Here is a 15,872-nt window from a genome sequence, read left to right on the forward strand (position 1 = left end):
TTTATAATGTAGGAATTGTCATTTCATGAAACTTAAATGTAAATATTCTAATATTTTGAGATACTGTATTTTTGTCTTTCATCAGCTGTAAGATGCTCTTTTGATGCGCTAATCATCAAAATGAAAGCAATGTTTATTTACAATTATTTACATGTAATGAATCTAGAATCTATGAAAGTTTCACTTTTTGAAAAAAGTTACCTTTATATGAAGAGTTTGGTTCCAAAACACTTGTAAATCCTTTTTTGATTAATTTGAGTAAAATATTTCTTTACCAAGAAAGTGCCAAGATGAAAGAACAGGGATTTTTGTTAATGCTATAAATTAATAACCACAATAAAATACAATTCACATTATCAAGAATATGGAACAATATCACAATAGGCCACAGAAATTCCCAAATGACATTTCCCTTACATTCAACTTCCAAAAGTGCATTCATCTTTGCCATGTTACATTCATTTAGTTGACTAGTGCTATGTGCTGTTTTAACAAAAACATTAATGGCATTAATAAAAACACTTTGTCATATTAAGAGCACTGTGAAGAAGAAAGATTCATATATTATATTATCAATATTACTTGTAGGCCTTTTTTATTATTATTTAGATTTCAACTGAAATGTTGAAAAGGAATAGCTATCCACATCTCACAGTGACCTTGCTCAACAGCGCTATGAATTTAATAATGCCAGAGTTATGTGTCAAATTTTAAACAATGAATCAAAATCACATTAATTTTTAACACAGTGAATTTGTCGTCTTGTGCATACTGTAAATCTCAGGGTGAAATAAGGTTAAAGGTTAAATAGTTTAAATATCCATCCCTATTCTTCTGCATATCACTGTTGTTAACCTTGGGACGTCACTGCTGAACTTTTTTGATGGCGATCAGCTGTAAAAAGGCTTGGTCCTGCTCGTTTTTCTTCAGCATTGAGTAAAACAATTGAGAGTTTTTCAAAAGATCCCCTGCGGTTAATGTGTCAGCGTGACAGAAGTTTGATGCTGTCGTGTGAGAACAAGCAAAAGTCTGCATTTTTCCTCTTCCAGAGTGCCTCATCTTCTTAATCTCCTCACATATGATTAAATTTCAATGGCTTACATTTCTTCTCCACTGCAGAAACCACCACAGGTTCATCAATGGCATCAAAATTATTAATTTTTTGTTTGTTTGTTGATCACAATGTACAAAGTAGTTGAGGAAAACTAGGATGCTGAGCGTATTCAAAGCACCGCCATTACTGTTTACAGTGCGTTGAATGGTGTCGTGTGATTGGTTGAGCAGATATATCGCATTCTGCAGAGAAGGGAGAATGGCGTTTGTCATGGTTTGGAAAAAAAGGAAGAAATTAAAAATTGACTTTTAAATACCTGCCAGATACTATATTGATTTTGTCAGGAACTCAATAAAAATATTTATATCACAATATATATATTTATTTTTTACATTTTGTTTTGATTTTTGGAGTCAAGACTGGACCTGGAAAGTCATGACATATATTCCACATATGTGGATGATATCTCCTAAAACATTCCTGCTGTAGGCATGCAACTGTAATCTACACCAGAGAAGAAAAAAAAATATTATTTAACTGCTAAGCCTCAAACTTCATCCAATCTCAACCACTGATATGCCAAAAACCCTGCATATTTTATCCATTATTCATTCTTCCACCAGCATCTCTTTCTTTGTCCTATTTATGGTACAGTCCTCATGTCTCACTTTTCTTGTGTTTCCAACTTTCTCTCCCTCAGCTTACTGTCTTTCACTCTGTCTTTTACCGTTTCTCTCTATCAGGTAACCTAATATTTCATTTGACTCTGATCTATTCCAAGAAGTGCATTAATGGTATGATATAGCAGTTTCAACTGTACATTAAAAATAAAAAAGAGGTAATTATTATGGCAATGCATCAAAATTCAGTGTCATCTTCAGTTTGACAAAAAGAACACAGAACGTTTTACACACTACTGTATTTACATGTGGTGGGGAGCAGGTGTACATTTCTTTCATACAGTATCAACTAACATTTAGAAAAAAACTAACATTTTTATGAATTCAAAAGTTTATGTCAGAAAGGCATTACGAATGATTTACACAGAAATTCATTCTGCTCGTGTTTCATAAATGACGCCAAGTGATTCTGAAATAACATTACTGGGAATTTATGAACATACAGTATAAAGTATAAAGTAAGGCTACAGTGGCTTTTAGACAGTGTTATGAAAATGTTTGTTTCAGTTAACAGTTACGTTTAAATGCAGAATATTTAGCATTTGTGTGTGACACAGCTGTAACTGAAACTAAAGCCTGCCAGGCTTTAGAAAAGTTAATTTATACATTACGTAATGAATGAAAAGGAATGCCCACTGGAGATTTTAGGAGAGGAACACAGTGCCCCGGGAATGTTTTTGACCTTTTCCAGGTACAAGTTGGGCCTCCCCTTTCCTTGTTTCCTCTCCTTCAACCTCCTCTCAATGTAATCAAGAGCCCAGGCTTTATAAATACCGAAAGCTTTGCAAATCACTGTAAATCTAAAACAGACAGAAGACACAGGAGGCCCCGGCATAAGCAGATGCTAACATAATGGAATCCTGGGAATTACGTTATCCTCTTGTAACTTGGCAGGGGAAACACTTTATGAATCATATAGCAGAAAAGGATTGTAAGAAAAACTATGACGACCATTTCAGTCAGCTGCCTCATACCTCATGCACTTCATCTCAAACTGATCGTCTCTTGAAACAGTCCTCTTTTGAAACATTATCCATATTACATCATTTGTTATTTACGAACACAATCAAGCAAGACCATTAGTGCAAGTTATCATTCTCCACTAAAACCACCAGTTCTATCAAACCACAGTCAGAAGTACAAAACATGCAAATACTAACACAAACCCTTCAACATCACTCTCAGGTTTGGCCATAGACCAGCTCCAGGTTTCATGTCAGGTTTGACTAAGACAAGTATATCCTACATCAATTTATAGACACTTAGAAGTAGTCTGAATACCACAAGAAGCTTTCAGCGGGCATCATCACAGACTAATGGATAATAATGCCTTACAAATCAATGCCGCCCTTATTTGGCTCTGCATTACGCTCTTTGCACAGACTCACACCACTGTTCTTCCATGTGACTCAGCTCATCTGAATTCTGTTGATTCTTTCCTCTCCTGAACCTGTGAATGTGCTGTGGGACAGGCTATGCTAATTTAGAAGAGGTTTGTGATGTGAAGAAAGGAATTTCACCTGACGGGAATTCAATGCCCTGAAGGTGTAGTGATATTACTGGCTTCCTACCGGCTGCCTGCTTCATTCATCACTGCTGAAGTGACAAAAGTATGTCAGCTGTTTTTATGTCATACCTCAGTTTTTCGTAAGAAACTTTCTCACTGCTACAATTTTTTTATTGCTTTATTTATAGAGTTATGTCAAAATGCCAAGAATGACTAAAATGACGCTGTATTAAAATGCATACTAGAACATGCATATTTTCATGTATAAACATCAATTTATATTGTCAGCGAACTAAGGTCAAACAACACGTAAAATATATTTAGGCCTAAATGTAGGATTTATGTATTTGAATTGCATATGAAATTTACATCTGTTTGGATTACACAGTTTTGAGATAAACTTTTTAGCTCATAAAAGTAATATAATGCATAAAAAAAAAAAAAATCATGGCATAGATTATGATTGATTAACTATTTGCATATTTTTGATTTAATTTAAATCATCATATTTTCAGAATTCAATTATTCAAATTGCTTTGAATCACCATCACTCTGTTCAGTGTTAAAACAACTAAATATAATCAGTTCATGTTAAATTTAAACCTAAGTATGTTTGAGATGTTTTGAAATTATTTAGTGCTTTTCAAAAAATATATCATGCTTATCAATCAATACTTAATCATCATCATAATAATATTCAACATGCTATTTTTTCACCGCCCTAAAAATATTGTTTTTACTTTTTAATCTTCTGAACCATATATTTCCCCCTTGTGGCGTGGGTTTAAAGCCCTGAACTACACTGAAACAAAATACTGGTCCAGTGTGTATCACTGCATTTAAATTTTTTTATTGTTTATTGTTACTATAAGGGAACCTTTAGCAGAAGAATGTTATATTTTCAGACCGTGGATAACAGGTTTATTCATAAATCTCTTAATGACCAATTAGAATCAAGTATCCGACATGCTTTTAGGCAGCATGGCTTCTAATAGCTAAATTCAATACAGCATCCTGCTCACTGTTTACAGTTAGTCATACAGCTATGACGACACATAACTTTGTTAATTAGCAGGTCATGGCTCCTGTTGTCAAGGTGAACTATTTTTTTTTCTTGCCCCTCTAGCATTGTAACAGATTAAGACCCCCATCTGTGCATGAGTAAGCATATGTGTGAGAGCCATTTCATAGCTTGTGTGAAGACAGAAGTGTGTTCAGGTACCTCAAGACAGAATCTGAGTGCATTTAAAATATGTACCCTGTATTAAACACTGCAAAGCCTGATGTTACAGAATGTAGAGTATTACATCAATATGATGACCAGACATCCTGGTTCTGTTAGGCCAATAGTTATTAAGATGCATAAAATTGTATTGTTTTTGTTTAGCATCAAGAATGATGACATACAAAGTATGATAACATGATAACATTCTGTTCATCATAATATTTTGTCTGTTCCTTTAAATGCTTGAGCTCTTTAAAGGCAGGTGGATTCTGATTGGCTGTGAAGGTTTTTATATTAATCAGCTGGAAAAATCACTTTTCAAGATATTTCTTCGATCATTGGACAAAATATATCCAGAAGTGAAAGCCTCATTATTATACATGCAAATATTAATTGTGAAAATGTGTACTTTTAAAATTGCAAATTTGCTAACATTTAAAGATATGATTCAAATGATCTTGAAACAGCAGGTCTGAGTGTTTTGTTCCACACTGTCCTCTAGTGGCTGAAGATGAAGAGAGCTTGGCAAGCATTGCTGGCACATGCTTTATTAGATCAATGACAAGTAACTCAAACCTGCTGTTCTCACTGTTCTTAAGAACACAAAACAACGCCAAAAAGCAAAACCATACTGAGAACACTTTCTTTAAGTAAACAGTTTTCTTTTGCACAAATCTGCAATTGTTCTGGATCTGCTGGGATATTGCTATCCAGGAATGAGGTGTGTAATCCAAGCGGCATCAAGTCAAATTCCATCCACATGCATTGCTCCAGATCCAACACATGGCCAGTTTACTCAGTGCCAACCTACAAATCGAATTCACCTGCTACTAGAGGGATCTGCTTGTCCTTTTCTGGTTATTGTTTTAACATTGTTTCCTCCCTTTTAATTGTTCAAGACAATTTGTCTTCACAAGTTAAAAAGGAAGGAACAGCTAATCTTATGAGCAGCCCAGCCTGAACATTCATAGTGTATCTCTGTGTTCATTGTTCCCTGTCTTCATTCCTAGCGTGCCTGCTCACAGTGCCAGAGTTATGAAGGCAGAACAGAATCAAGGTCAAGGTGAGATGACGAGTCATGATCCATTATAAGAAATGAAAAGGTGGAAGGAGACAAAGCAAAACACAGGGTGTGAAAAAGCTGTCAGTGGAGAGCTAAAAGCAGTGTGCTTCACAGCAAAAGCAGACAGAATTCTTTCCTCATTCATGCCTATAGTGTGATGTTTGTCTCGGAGTGATCAGCCTATTTTATTACATCAACATGTAATCATAATTTATCCTGTTTGTTCTTGGTCTTATTATGCACAACTCTTCAGTGCACTTTTTCAAAATAAAAAAATGTGTGGTATCTAAATGGTAACAAAATAAGTTGTTCTACCTCTGAAATAACTTTGCTTTTTCATGCAGTTGTATAGCATTGCAGAGTTAAGGCCTGTCCACACCAATACAGATGTTCGGCATGAAAATTCACAATATATTCATAAAAATTCACAATATATTCATAAAAATCAACAGGTTGCAATGCAACTACCATGTTCCAGGCCCAGAAAGGTACCAAAAACATTGTTAAAATAGTCCATGAGATGTCAGTTGCTCAACCATAATTTAAAAGCTACAATAATCCTTTTGAGATCAAAAAATCAACAACAAACATATGTGTCAGAGTTCAATGCTCTTTATGAGAGCAGAACAAGGCATGCGTGTCGTGTTGCTGACGCAGAGGCCAGCGTTGTGAAAAAAAGCATTCTTGTAGCTTCATAACTTTTCGGATGAACACCTGATGTCACATGGACTATTTTAATGGTTTCATTACCTTTCAACATGGTAGCTGTATTGAGGTCTATGCAGGGTCAGAAGTTTAATCAAAAATATCTTAATTTGTGTTCTGAAGATGAACAAAGCTGTTATGGATTTGGAATGACGTGAGGGTGTGTAATCACTGACATAATTTTCATTTTTGGGTGAGCTAACCCTTTAAAGTCGTAATGTTTTGTTACTATATTAAATTCACCCAAACCGATGATCATTTAATTATCTCATTAATTGAAGAAAGTAAGTCATTCACGTTTAGATGACATAAGGGTGAAAAAATGTTGACAGAATTTTCCTTTCTGGCTAAATTATAACTTTATAGCCAAGGTTATAAATCTTAAACTCATAATTTGATAAAAATACATATATATGAAAGCCAACAAATAATATCAAGTTCCATCCACAAGACAAGAGGTAACACTTCTTTGTAGTGCTGTGCAAACATACTCTGCTAGACATAGTGACGGGATTATTCCATCTCTAATGGTATTAATAGATCTAAACAAAGAGATATGGAGGTCAAGAGGTCACGGGCTGTCTGCCATAATAACAGGAAATGTGCCCATACTGTTATCTGGTTTCACAGCAGTGAATTCGGGTGGATCAGCACCCCTTGCTGAGCTTGTGTGTGCTAGCCGGACAGTTGGGTGTAACCATCATGACCCAGACCGAGGTCAGAGAACTTGTTCGTGACCTTGGCAGCTTCTTTTAGTCTCTCCTCATTGCTGTGCTTTCTCTCTGGAGCTCTAAACTACAATTTCATCCATTAATGCTGTCAGAGCGTCCTTGTTTCATTACAGCAACATCAGCCACAGCCAAAATGAAGCACTCCAGCTAAGAGGATCAGCACTTGGATAGTGTATTGAAGCTATGTAAAATCTTACTGTAAAGGAGTTAGCGACTAGGTGTGTGAGAAGTGTGCCTTAGTCTCCCTGACAGGTTTGTGGTAATAAGAAAAAGACTGAATGCTTTCTGATGTAAAGAAGACTAGAGAGAGGCTGTCAGTGAGTTGCCTGGCTGTTGTCATACGCAGGCTGGAAGAGGGTGAGAGAGGGCAAGTATTTGTTGGAGTAAACGGTGAAACGAACATGTCAACAGGTGTATCCATTACTGTGAGTTACATAATGAAAGCCACAAACACTGAGACACATGAGATGCCTTGGCTGATTAGGTAAGGCATGCACAGAAAATGTAGAAGTTTCTATTTGACATAGTTAATATACAGAATGAAAAGTCAAAGAAAATACACTGGTTCTGTATACACTGTGGTTTGCAGTCAGAGAGATGCATACTTTTATTAAGCAAGGATGCATTGAATTGACCAAAAGTTATATAGTAAAGACATTTATGATGTTACAAAAGATTTCTATTTTGAATACAATTCTAAGAATCCTGGAGGGAGTGTATACAAAATTATTAAGCAGCACAACTGGCTTTGACATCAATTTTTTAAATAAAATAAAAATTGTACTTTACAATATTAATGATTAATACTGTATGTAAAGAAATACATTATACTTTGTGAGCAAGATAATATCAAAACCAAAAATCTTTGGTGATAATCCTGTGGAATTGGGGTTTTACTTTATATGTTGCAAAATGTGTTGAATGTAGCTGATAATACCAGACTCTATCTGATAGAATAATTGACTCCTAATTCATTATTGATTATTAATGAGCACCCAAGTCAGTAATGCGGCCATGACATGAACCAGCGAAGCTGTTACACTTCAGAATGCGTTAATATTTAATCATGTATTCAGTATACCAGTGACCTAAAAGGATTTTGTGAGTCACAATACTTCTTACAAACAGCACAAAGTGATGTTACTGGTTTGGAAATCAGACAAAGTAACATTTAAAAATGATTTACAACTGCAATGTAGTCTAACTGAATACTGGAATTATTTTATAATCCTTGGAATGTATGTCAGCCAGAATCAGGAATTTAGTTTGTGGCCATTACATAAAAACATTTGATTGAGAAATGTTGAGAATGACCAATCAGAATGAAGTACAGCAGAGAGCTGTTTAATATGCAAGGATATTTATTAAATTAAATGCGCCTATTCTGTGGAAATCAGCAGTTTTCTGTGGAATTCCCTGATTGTATATTTTGTAAAGGCCTAGTTATCTTCACAATCTGCTAAGCAACACTAAATGTACTTCTTGTGAAAACGTGCTGCCATGTTCCTCTACTCTGCAAGACACAGTTTTAATCCTAATGTCTATCACAGTTTCCCATTCTGACCCCGCGTGCTCTTTAACCATCCTCTGGGCAGAGAAGCGCTCAGCACATTCAATTACTGTCTTTTGTCACTCGGTTCCTATGTGTTTCAGTGACGTGCGTTGGGATGTATATCAGTGTCTCCAAACGCCATTAAACATTCACATGTTCTTTATTTCAGAGCTATTACAGGAAGCTCGTGTTTCATTTAACCCTCCTCCGTTTGACCACAAGTCATCATTCTGGCATTCTAGATCATCATTAACAGATGTCTGGCCTTTAGTAACATCTGCCTTCTTCTTCACTTTTTTTTATTTTTATTATCATTATTTCCACTACACTTGTTATATAGAGTCCCTGCACATCAGAAACTTTTATGAATTGGTTGAAAAGTAAAAATGTTCTTTTTGAAGGTCACATTATTTTGAAAGTACATGATAAGTACGAAAGTAAAAAGATATCCTGATTAAAGAATATAATATTATGCTTTAAAAGAGACAAAGCTCTGTTTTCCCTGCTTTTACTCATGTGATAAAGGATCAGTATTTACTGTGTCTATGATTCGCATTAGAGGGAAACCCATGCACAGTGATCTCACCCCTCAAAAAGCTTCCGGACCTGACCGAGCCCTCTGGCTGGAGGGACGGGGGCAGACAGAGGCTGAGCTCAGTCAATCAGGGGTGACGCAAGGAGTTAGTGCTGCACTGTTGAGCCCCTAAGCCCAGAAACGTCCTGAATCAGGATAGCTTAAATGATTTGTTTGGGCCTGCAAGAAGCAGCATGTCCCAAATCCTATTTCTGTATGTAGACTGGAATATCACAGAGTGTTGTGAGTCTTGTGCCTTAATGTAACTATATAGCAATGTCCTATAGCATCTACACAAAGTCCCTTAAAACCTGCCTAGCAATGTACTAAATGTGCTATTAACCAAGCGCAGACATGCACCAATCATTCACATCATCTTCTGTGAATTAGTAACTTCAGGTATTGCAATTAAATTCATAATTTCAAAATGATTTTATAATAATAATTCAAATAATAATGTAAAGTTATTGAACACTTAACTGTATCTGAATTGCAATTATATAAAAAATGTATTACAGTTTAAATTGATATAAAGATATAATTACCTGAACTTTAGTTTTTGACCCACTTATGTAGGAATTCAGTAGAACTTAATGTTTTACTCTGTTATGATTAAAGTTTACTTTTGAATGTACAATGAAGTTGGAAATTAGTACATTTAAAATATTAAGTTTAAAATGTAATATTAAATGACATTACAGTTAACATCACATCAAAATACAGCGTACTTCTGTAAAGTATGACAAAATATCAGTACAATAATTTTAAATATACTTTAAAGTTAACTTAAATGTTGTTTCATTAATACTATTTTATCTACAAGTACAGGTTTTTTAAAATAAGTTTCAGATACACTACAAGTACACATGCATTAAAATTAAATGTACTTTTTGGGTTGGAGACTGTGAAACTAGATAAAAAAAGAGATTATGAAGAAAATAAGAAAATAAAGAAAAAGGATGTAATATTACAAAGCATTTCAGAAGAGTCAGTCATCTTTCAATAGCACAGCATGTGTCTCATCTCTCAGACCTTTCCACACGTTGGCTTTGTCTCCCTCTCATAAAGACCAGAAAATGCTATAAATTGTGGAGTTTAAGAAGAGAATATGAGACTAGAAGACTTTGAATGACATGTTATCCTCGGTGTATGTCCAGCTAAAATCCCAAGTGCCTCTTAACTCACAGACTCTGGCAACTCAAAGTCTACTTGCGTTTTCAGTGTAACAGAGGGAGTGTGTGAGACTTGTAGGGGCAAGAAGAGAAAAATCCAGAAACTGAGACTTTTTACATAGTCTTCTGATTGGAGCTCTACATAAAATTGGTCCAGCATTTCTAAAAGAGTCAGTGTCCAAGTGGACCTCAGGGGCCGGCTTTGCAAAACTTTCCCAAGACCACTTAGCAGAAAGGTTGGGGATATAATGCTGAATGTAGTGTCCAATATTGTTCTTACAATCTTAGGTTCCACACAGGGATTCGTGAGCAGATGTCACATGGCAGAGATCCTCAATCCTCTTGCTGAAGGTCTAGTTACAGCACGTCTCTCTCTAACTTTTAGTTTATTTCTAAAGCAGTTGATAGGGTGTAATAGGGGTTATTATAGTGGTTGTGGGAGGATTATTGGGTGTTTCTAGTTTGTTGCTATACTGTAGTGTTGTTAGGTGATTGCTAGAGCATTGATACAGTGTTCCCAGGAAGTTCTGAGATGATGACATCACTGAATTCAGTGATGAACTGCCTTTAACTGTCATTTTGCATTACTGACACACTGTTTTCCTAATGAACGTTGTTCAGTTGCTTTGACGCAATGTATTTAGTTTAAAGCGCTATATAAATAAAGGTGACTTGACTTGACTTTACTTCTGGGTGGTTGCTAAAGTGTTTCTAAATGGTTTCCAGTTTTTTTTCCTTGAGAGTAGGATCTTAAGGTGCGGTCACACTAGCCTTTGAACGTGCGAAATTAGTGGGCGAATATGGACGGGAGCAAGATATAACGGTTTCCCCTTAGTTATAACAACATGGGTTAATCTATGCTTTTACACTGTCTTTGGCGACGGCATCGAAAGCGTCTTATTATATTGTACTCTGTCTCTCTCTCTCTCTCTCTCTCTCTCTCTATATATATATATATATATATACACAATAAACAATTTAAAAAAAATAGAACGTGTCCTCATTCAAATGTGCCATCTTTTCCTGTTTCCATTGACACTGCGAACCATGCAGCTTTTTTTTAAATTATCTTTTAAATATGTATTATATAAAATAGGATGCTGCGCTACGGCTAAAATTAGCACTTCATTTTTTAATTTTTGTACAGAGAGGTCATGCAGTGACGTATCGATCATCTACTGGTCACACGACTTCACGTGATGCGAATTCGCAGGTCAGAGTTCACCAAACTTGAACTTTCGTACGCAGCGAAATGCTAAAATTTTCGCATGAGCCTGCATTTCCGGTCTGACGCATTCGCATGCGTATGAATGGAAGTCAATGGAACGAAAAGTGCAGTGTGATCGCCCCTTTAGGATGTTGTTAGCTTGTTGTGGGTGGTTGTTTGTGTGTTGATTGGGTGTTGCTTGGGAATTGCTAAATCGGTTTGGTTGGTTGCTGTGTGATTGCTGTGTTCTAGTGTGTTGTGGGTGGCTATTTAGGTATTGATAAGAGAATACATGTTGATCGAACTGATAAGGCTAAAACAGATCTATATATGAGTAATTGAGTAACGCATATACTGCATCCAATCAGTCATCATGATGATACTAAACAAACACACACACTGCAGAAGCAGCTGATGCTGATGTGAGGTCGCCGTCACCAACTGCTCTTTTAGCCAGTCACTAGGGATCAGCAGACAGATGTGATGATTTATGAGTTGATGGGTTTTTAGTGTGATAAGGGATCAGATTTTAAATGTATAGCTGAATATTCAAGTGATCACAAAGCCAAATATAAATATAAGGTACATGGAAAAGAGTGGGAGACTTAAATCTCAAGACTTGAATGGAGGGAGATGACACAAAGGCTCTAATATCATTGTAACTGAAATTAGAGCACACTTGAACGAATGTGAAATACCTGCCAATTACTTTAGTTAGTCCGATCACTTATATTGGGTACTGTTTGATTGTTGACATTGAAAATAATGCACTTTTTTTTTCAGAGGGAATCTTTAAATTTCTTGATTGCTGTTTTGACACACTGTCTGCCTGCATATTGTAGTCAAATTTGATAATTATCTTTTATTTATTTGTCCTGATTTGACTCAGTTTCCTGTGAAATGTATCTATTTATATAATATGTTGTCATCATTATTTTGTAAAAAAAAAAGTGTCCTTACATGGCATGGCAAGAACTATTTATCACATTATTTTGACTTTTTTTTTTTTTTTTTTTTTTTTGTGGGGGCGGGTTTTGGTGAGCTTTTGGGATGGAAATCGTCCATCCAATCTGGCAACACATTCTTATTATGTCGCATTAAAACTGATACGCTAAGAAAACATTCAGCGGTGACAACACCACACAATGCCACTGATTTGCTTAGAGATTCATAATAGCATATCAACACTGTTTTGTCTTTGCATTAGAAAAGTTGAACCCAAAAGCAAGCGTAAAGTAGGAAGTCATAAAGCAAAAAGAAACAACAAAAAAGCAGATAAGCCGTTCCAGAGAAGACATGTCCTTGTGATTGTAGCCTAATCCTGCTTGAATAAGTGATGCCCCAGCGATAACCGTTCAAATCATGCAAGAAAGAAATTCCATGTTCAAGGTTCGGACAGACTGGCACCAGAGAACGTAGCAAACACTAAACTCCATGGTATTTTGAAACCTCTCCGTCTATGGTATCAAAATCAGGCATGTTTGATTAGCATCAACTAATCCAAATCTTCAGAAACAAACTTGGTAATACGCAACTAGTTAGAAATACACTGCATCTGAAGCAATCGAGGAGTTTTTGCTTACCTTTAGAGTCACCACTGGCATGAATCTGTTTGGCTGTAGTGCTCTCTTCAGACCGTCCACATGGACCTCCTGACCTACTATGCCCATTACTGAGACTCCTCTTGCGTTTACTGCCCTTGAACCAGCTGAAAGCCCGGCCCAAGGATGAACCGCGTTTCTTCTTACTGGCCTGCTGCAAGGCCAGGATCTCAGTAATGTCTTTGGGCACCAGATCCCCCGCAGAGCTGCTCCTGGACATCCTGAGACCACTGATGACCACTGATCTCTGACTGCTCTCCTATTCCACTCAAAACACCTGCCAAAACATCAAGAGAGAGAAGAAACATGAACATTTACATTTCTGAAAAAAAATGTCAAGTGGTGTATCCCTAAAGTAACACCAATTTGAAAACGTTGGAATTTACACATCCAAACTACAGTATATCTTTCAAACCCTTTTTTAAATATACAATATATATATTAATACAAAATATGAATATACTGATTATGAATTACTAATTCATAAATAACATTACGTTTTTGGGCAGTTGCACCACATGACATTTTACAGCCTGAACTTACCTTGTCATAGAGTTATGTCAGATAATTTGAAATGTTACAAGACTTTTTGACCTCAACACACTGTCCTGTTTTATGCGTTTTTTATGTTGGTTGCACCACATAACTTTGACGTGGTGGATGAAAGTTTCCCCAAATATCAATAAGCATCAAAGCAGTTTTGTTAAAATATTTTTTCTAACAATAACAACTCTTATTATCTACCCATGAAATCAGACAGGTTTAGAATAAATGTTCATGTCCAATCTCAAATATCTGTTGGGAATGGTTTTCCAAGAGCAAGAACCAGGACCAGGATGAGCACATTTGTTACAGGTATAGTGTCTTTTGAGCAACCTGGGATTGAGGGCACATATCGGGGACTGAACCAACAGCGTTTTCATTACCATCCCAGATATTTAACCATTAACAGAAGAAATGCCCAGAAGTCAGCAGCCACTTCAGCTACTGTGTCTATATCAAGTCTCTCTTAGTACCCATAGAAACAGTGAAATCTGAGAAAAGTTACTATTACTCCCTCTCCAAAGATGCCTCACATGTGTTTTGTATCAGGTACTTGCAAGTCCCATTACAGCATTCATGTGCAAATGTAGCGTCTACACCCTCATTCCCTGAAAACATTTATTCGCGCTAAGCCTTCTAATCTCAGTCATGGTGCGAGAACTGGAGGTATGAGAGACAAAACAAAAGTAAAAGAGCAAGAGGAGTTCCTTTCCCTCTGAGAAAATAATCAAAAGGAAACTCTACTCTATCCAACTCACCTAAGATCTTCAGTTTGCTGCTATAGACCATGTATTCAGTATTTCTCTCTCAATTTCTCAATCTTACATCAATGCAGTAATTCGACAGCATCAAAATCTCTGGATGGAGTAACACACACTCACAAACCCAAACTCTCAACACAGTCACACTTACACAACTACAGCGTGCAACTCAAAACAGTCGTCACATTCCCAAACACACATTTTAGTGGCAACACACACACAAAAGCGCACAAAAACACCAGAGGGTACCTTGCTTTCCTTTCTTGCGTCCTTTTGTCTGTGTTTCTCAGTGTGGGTCTTGTCTTTGCTGCAGTGCTGTGTTGTACTGTTTATTCAGCTCTTTTTGGGTGAGTGGAGCTCCATGCTGGTCAGTCCTCCCCCTCCTGTCCTGTCTCCTGGTCACCATTCAGCGCAGTGCAGAGAGGAACTGCAGTTCACACGTGTATTCCACCCAACTATTTCACAATGACAAGCTGGCTCCCTCCCTCCCCGACTCTCTCCTCCTCTTATCGCTCTCTCTCTCTTTCTCTCTCTCACGCTCCCACCACAGAGTACACACCGTCGGTCGGTCACTCCTCTCTACCTCCACTTATCGCTCTTAGACATCTTCTGTCCACTCCTCTTGTTTCTCTTCCTCATGCACTCATTGTTTTTTGTTAACATATACTATCTCATCTTAATCAGAGGTGATGGAGAGACACCATCCAGGCTGGCTTTGGTTTCGAAGCAGTGACATGAAGCCAAAAGGCTGATCATGGTGTTCAGCATATGAAAAAAGCACAGCACATGCCAGATGTTAATTATGAGCTACAGGTGATTTATGGACTCTGGAACCTGAGATGTAGCATGCCTTCGGACATGATTGACAGGCGTAGAGGCTTGTAGAATAAAAACAAAGGACTAAACCAAAACATGGAAAAATGTCCTCTTTTTGACTCCTAAAAGTATTTTGAGATTTCAGCCACGTGGTTTTTATTATATCAGAGAGCGGATTATTAGATTGATTATTATATAAAGTGCTATTTATTGTAAAGACAGATAGGACAAGCATAACAGACAAAATAAAGTATTTTTAAATTATATAACAATAGATATCCAGTTCAAAAAGAAGACAAGTGTCTGGGCACTTTGCAGTTGTGAAATGCTAGTGGATCATGTTCATAATTAATATGATGAATGATACCTGTGATTAGGGTTATTATCGTTAACTACAGCTAAAACTAAAACGGGAAACATTTTCCTTATTTGAAATAAAATAAATGTTAACTGAAATTATTTAATTCAACTAACTGCCTAAGCTTCACTTCTACTAAAGTACTAAAATAGCTAAAACTGACATAAAAATGTATAAGAACTATATAAAAAATGTAAAATAAAAATATATAAATTAAAAAAATTTAAAACCACAAAACAAAATAATTACAACTTAATCTAAAATTAAAAGTAAAATGGTAATTATTATAATTTTTTTATCTATTATAGTACATCACTGATACT

The 15,872-nt window shown here is 36.3% G+C and overlaps 1 protein-coding gene across 2 annotated transcripts in view; it reads right to left on the minus strand.

Annotated features, from left to right (window-relative positions):
* The window catches only part of kiaa1522 (KIAA1522 ortholog), a 46,176-nt gene extending 31,336 nt beyond the window's left edge, over positions 1-14,840 (minus strand). Inside the window, exons 1-2 of one of the 2 annotated variants that reach the window (XM_052584902.1) lie at positions 14,625-14,840; positions 13,054-13,348 (exon numbers count right to left, since the gene is read on the minus strand). In XM_052584902.1, the coding sequence (XP_052440862.1) occupies positions 13,054-13,291 (238 nt within the window). In that variant the 5' untranslated portion in view covers positions 13,292-13,348; positions 14,625-14,840. The remainder of the gene's footprint in view (positions 1-13,053; positions 13,349-14,624) is intronic. The other variant, XM_052584903.1, reaches the window with a different exon arrangement.
* Between the last annotated feature and the right edge of the window lie 1,032 nt (positions 14,841-15,872).

This window comes from Carassius gibelio, chromosome B19, assembly GCF_023724105.1.
Source record: "Carassius gibelio isolate Cgi1373 ecotype wild population from Czech Republic chromosome B19, carGib1.2-hapl.c, whole genome shotgun sequence".
NCBI classification, from domain to species: domain Eukaryota; kingdom Metazoa; phylum Chordata; class Actinopteri; order Cypriniformes; family Cyprinidae; genus Carassius; species Carassius gibelio.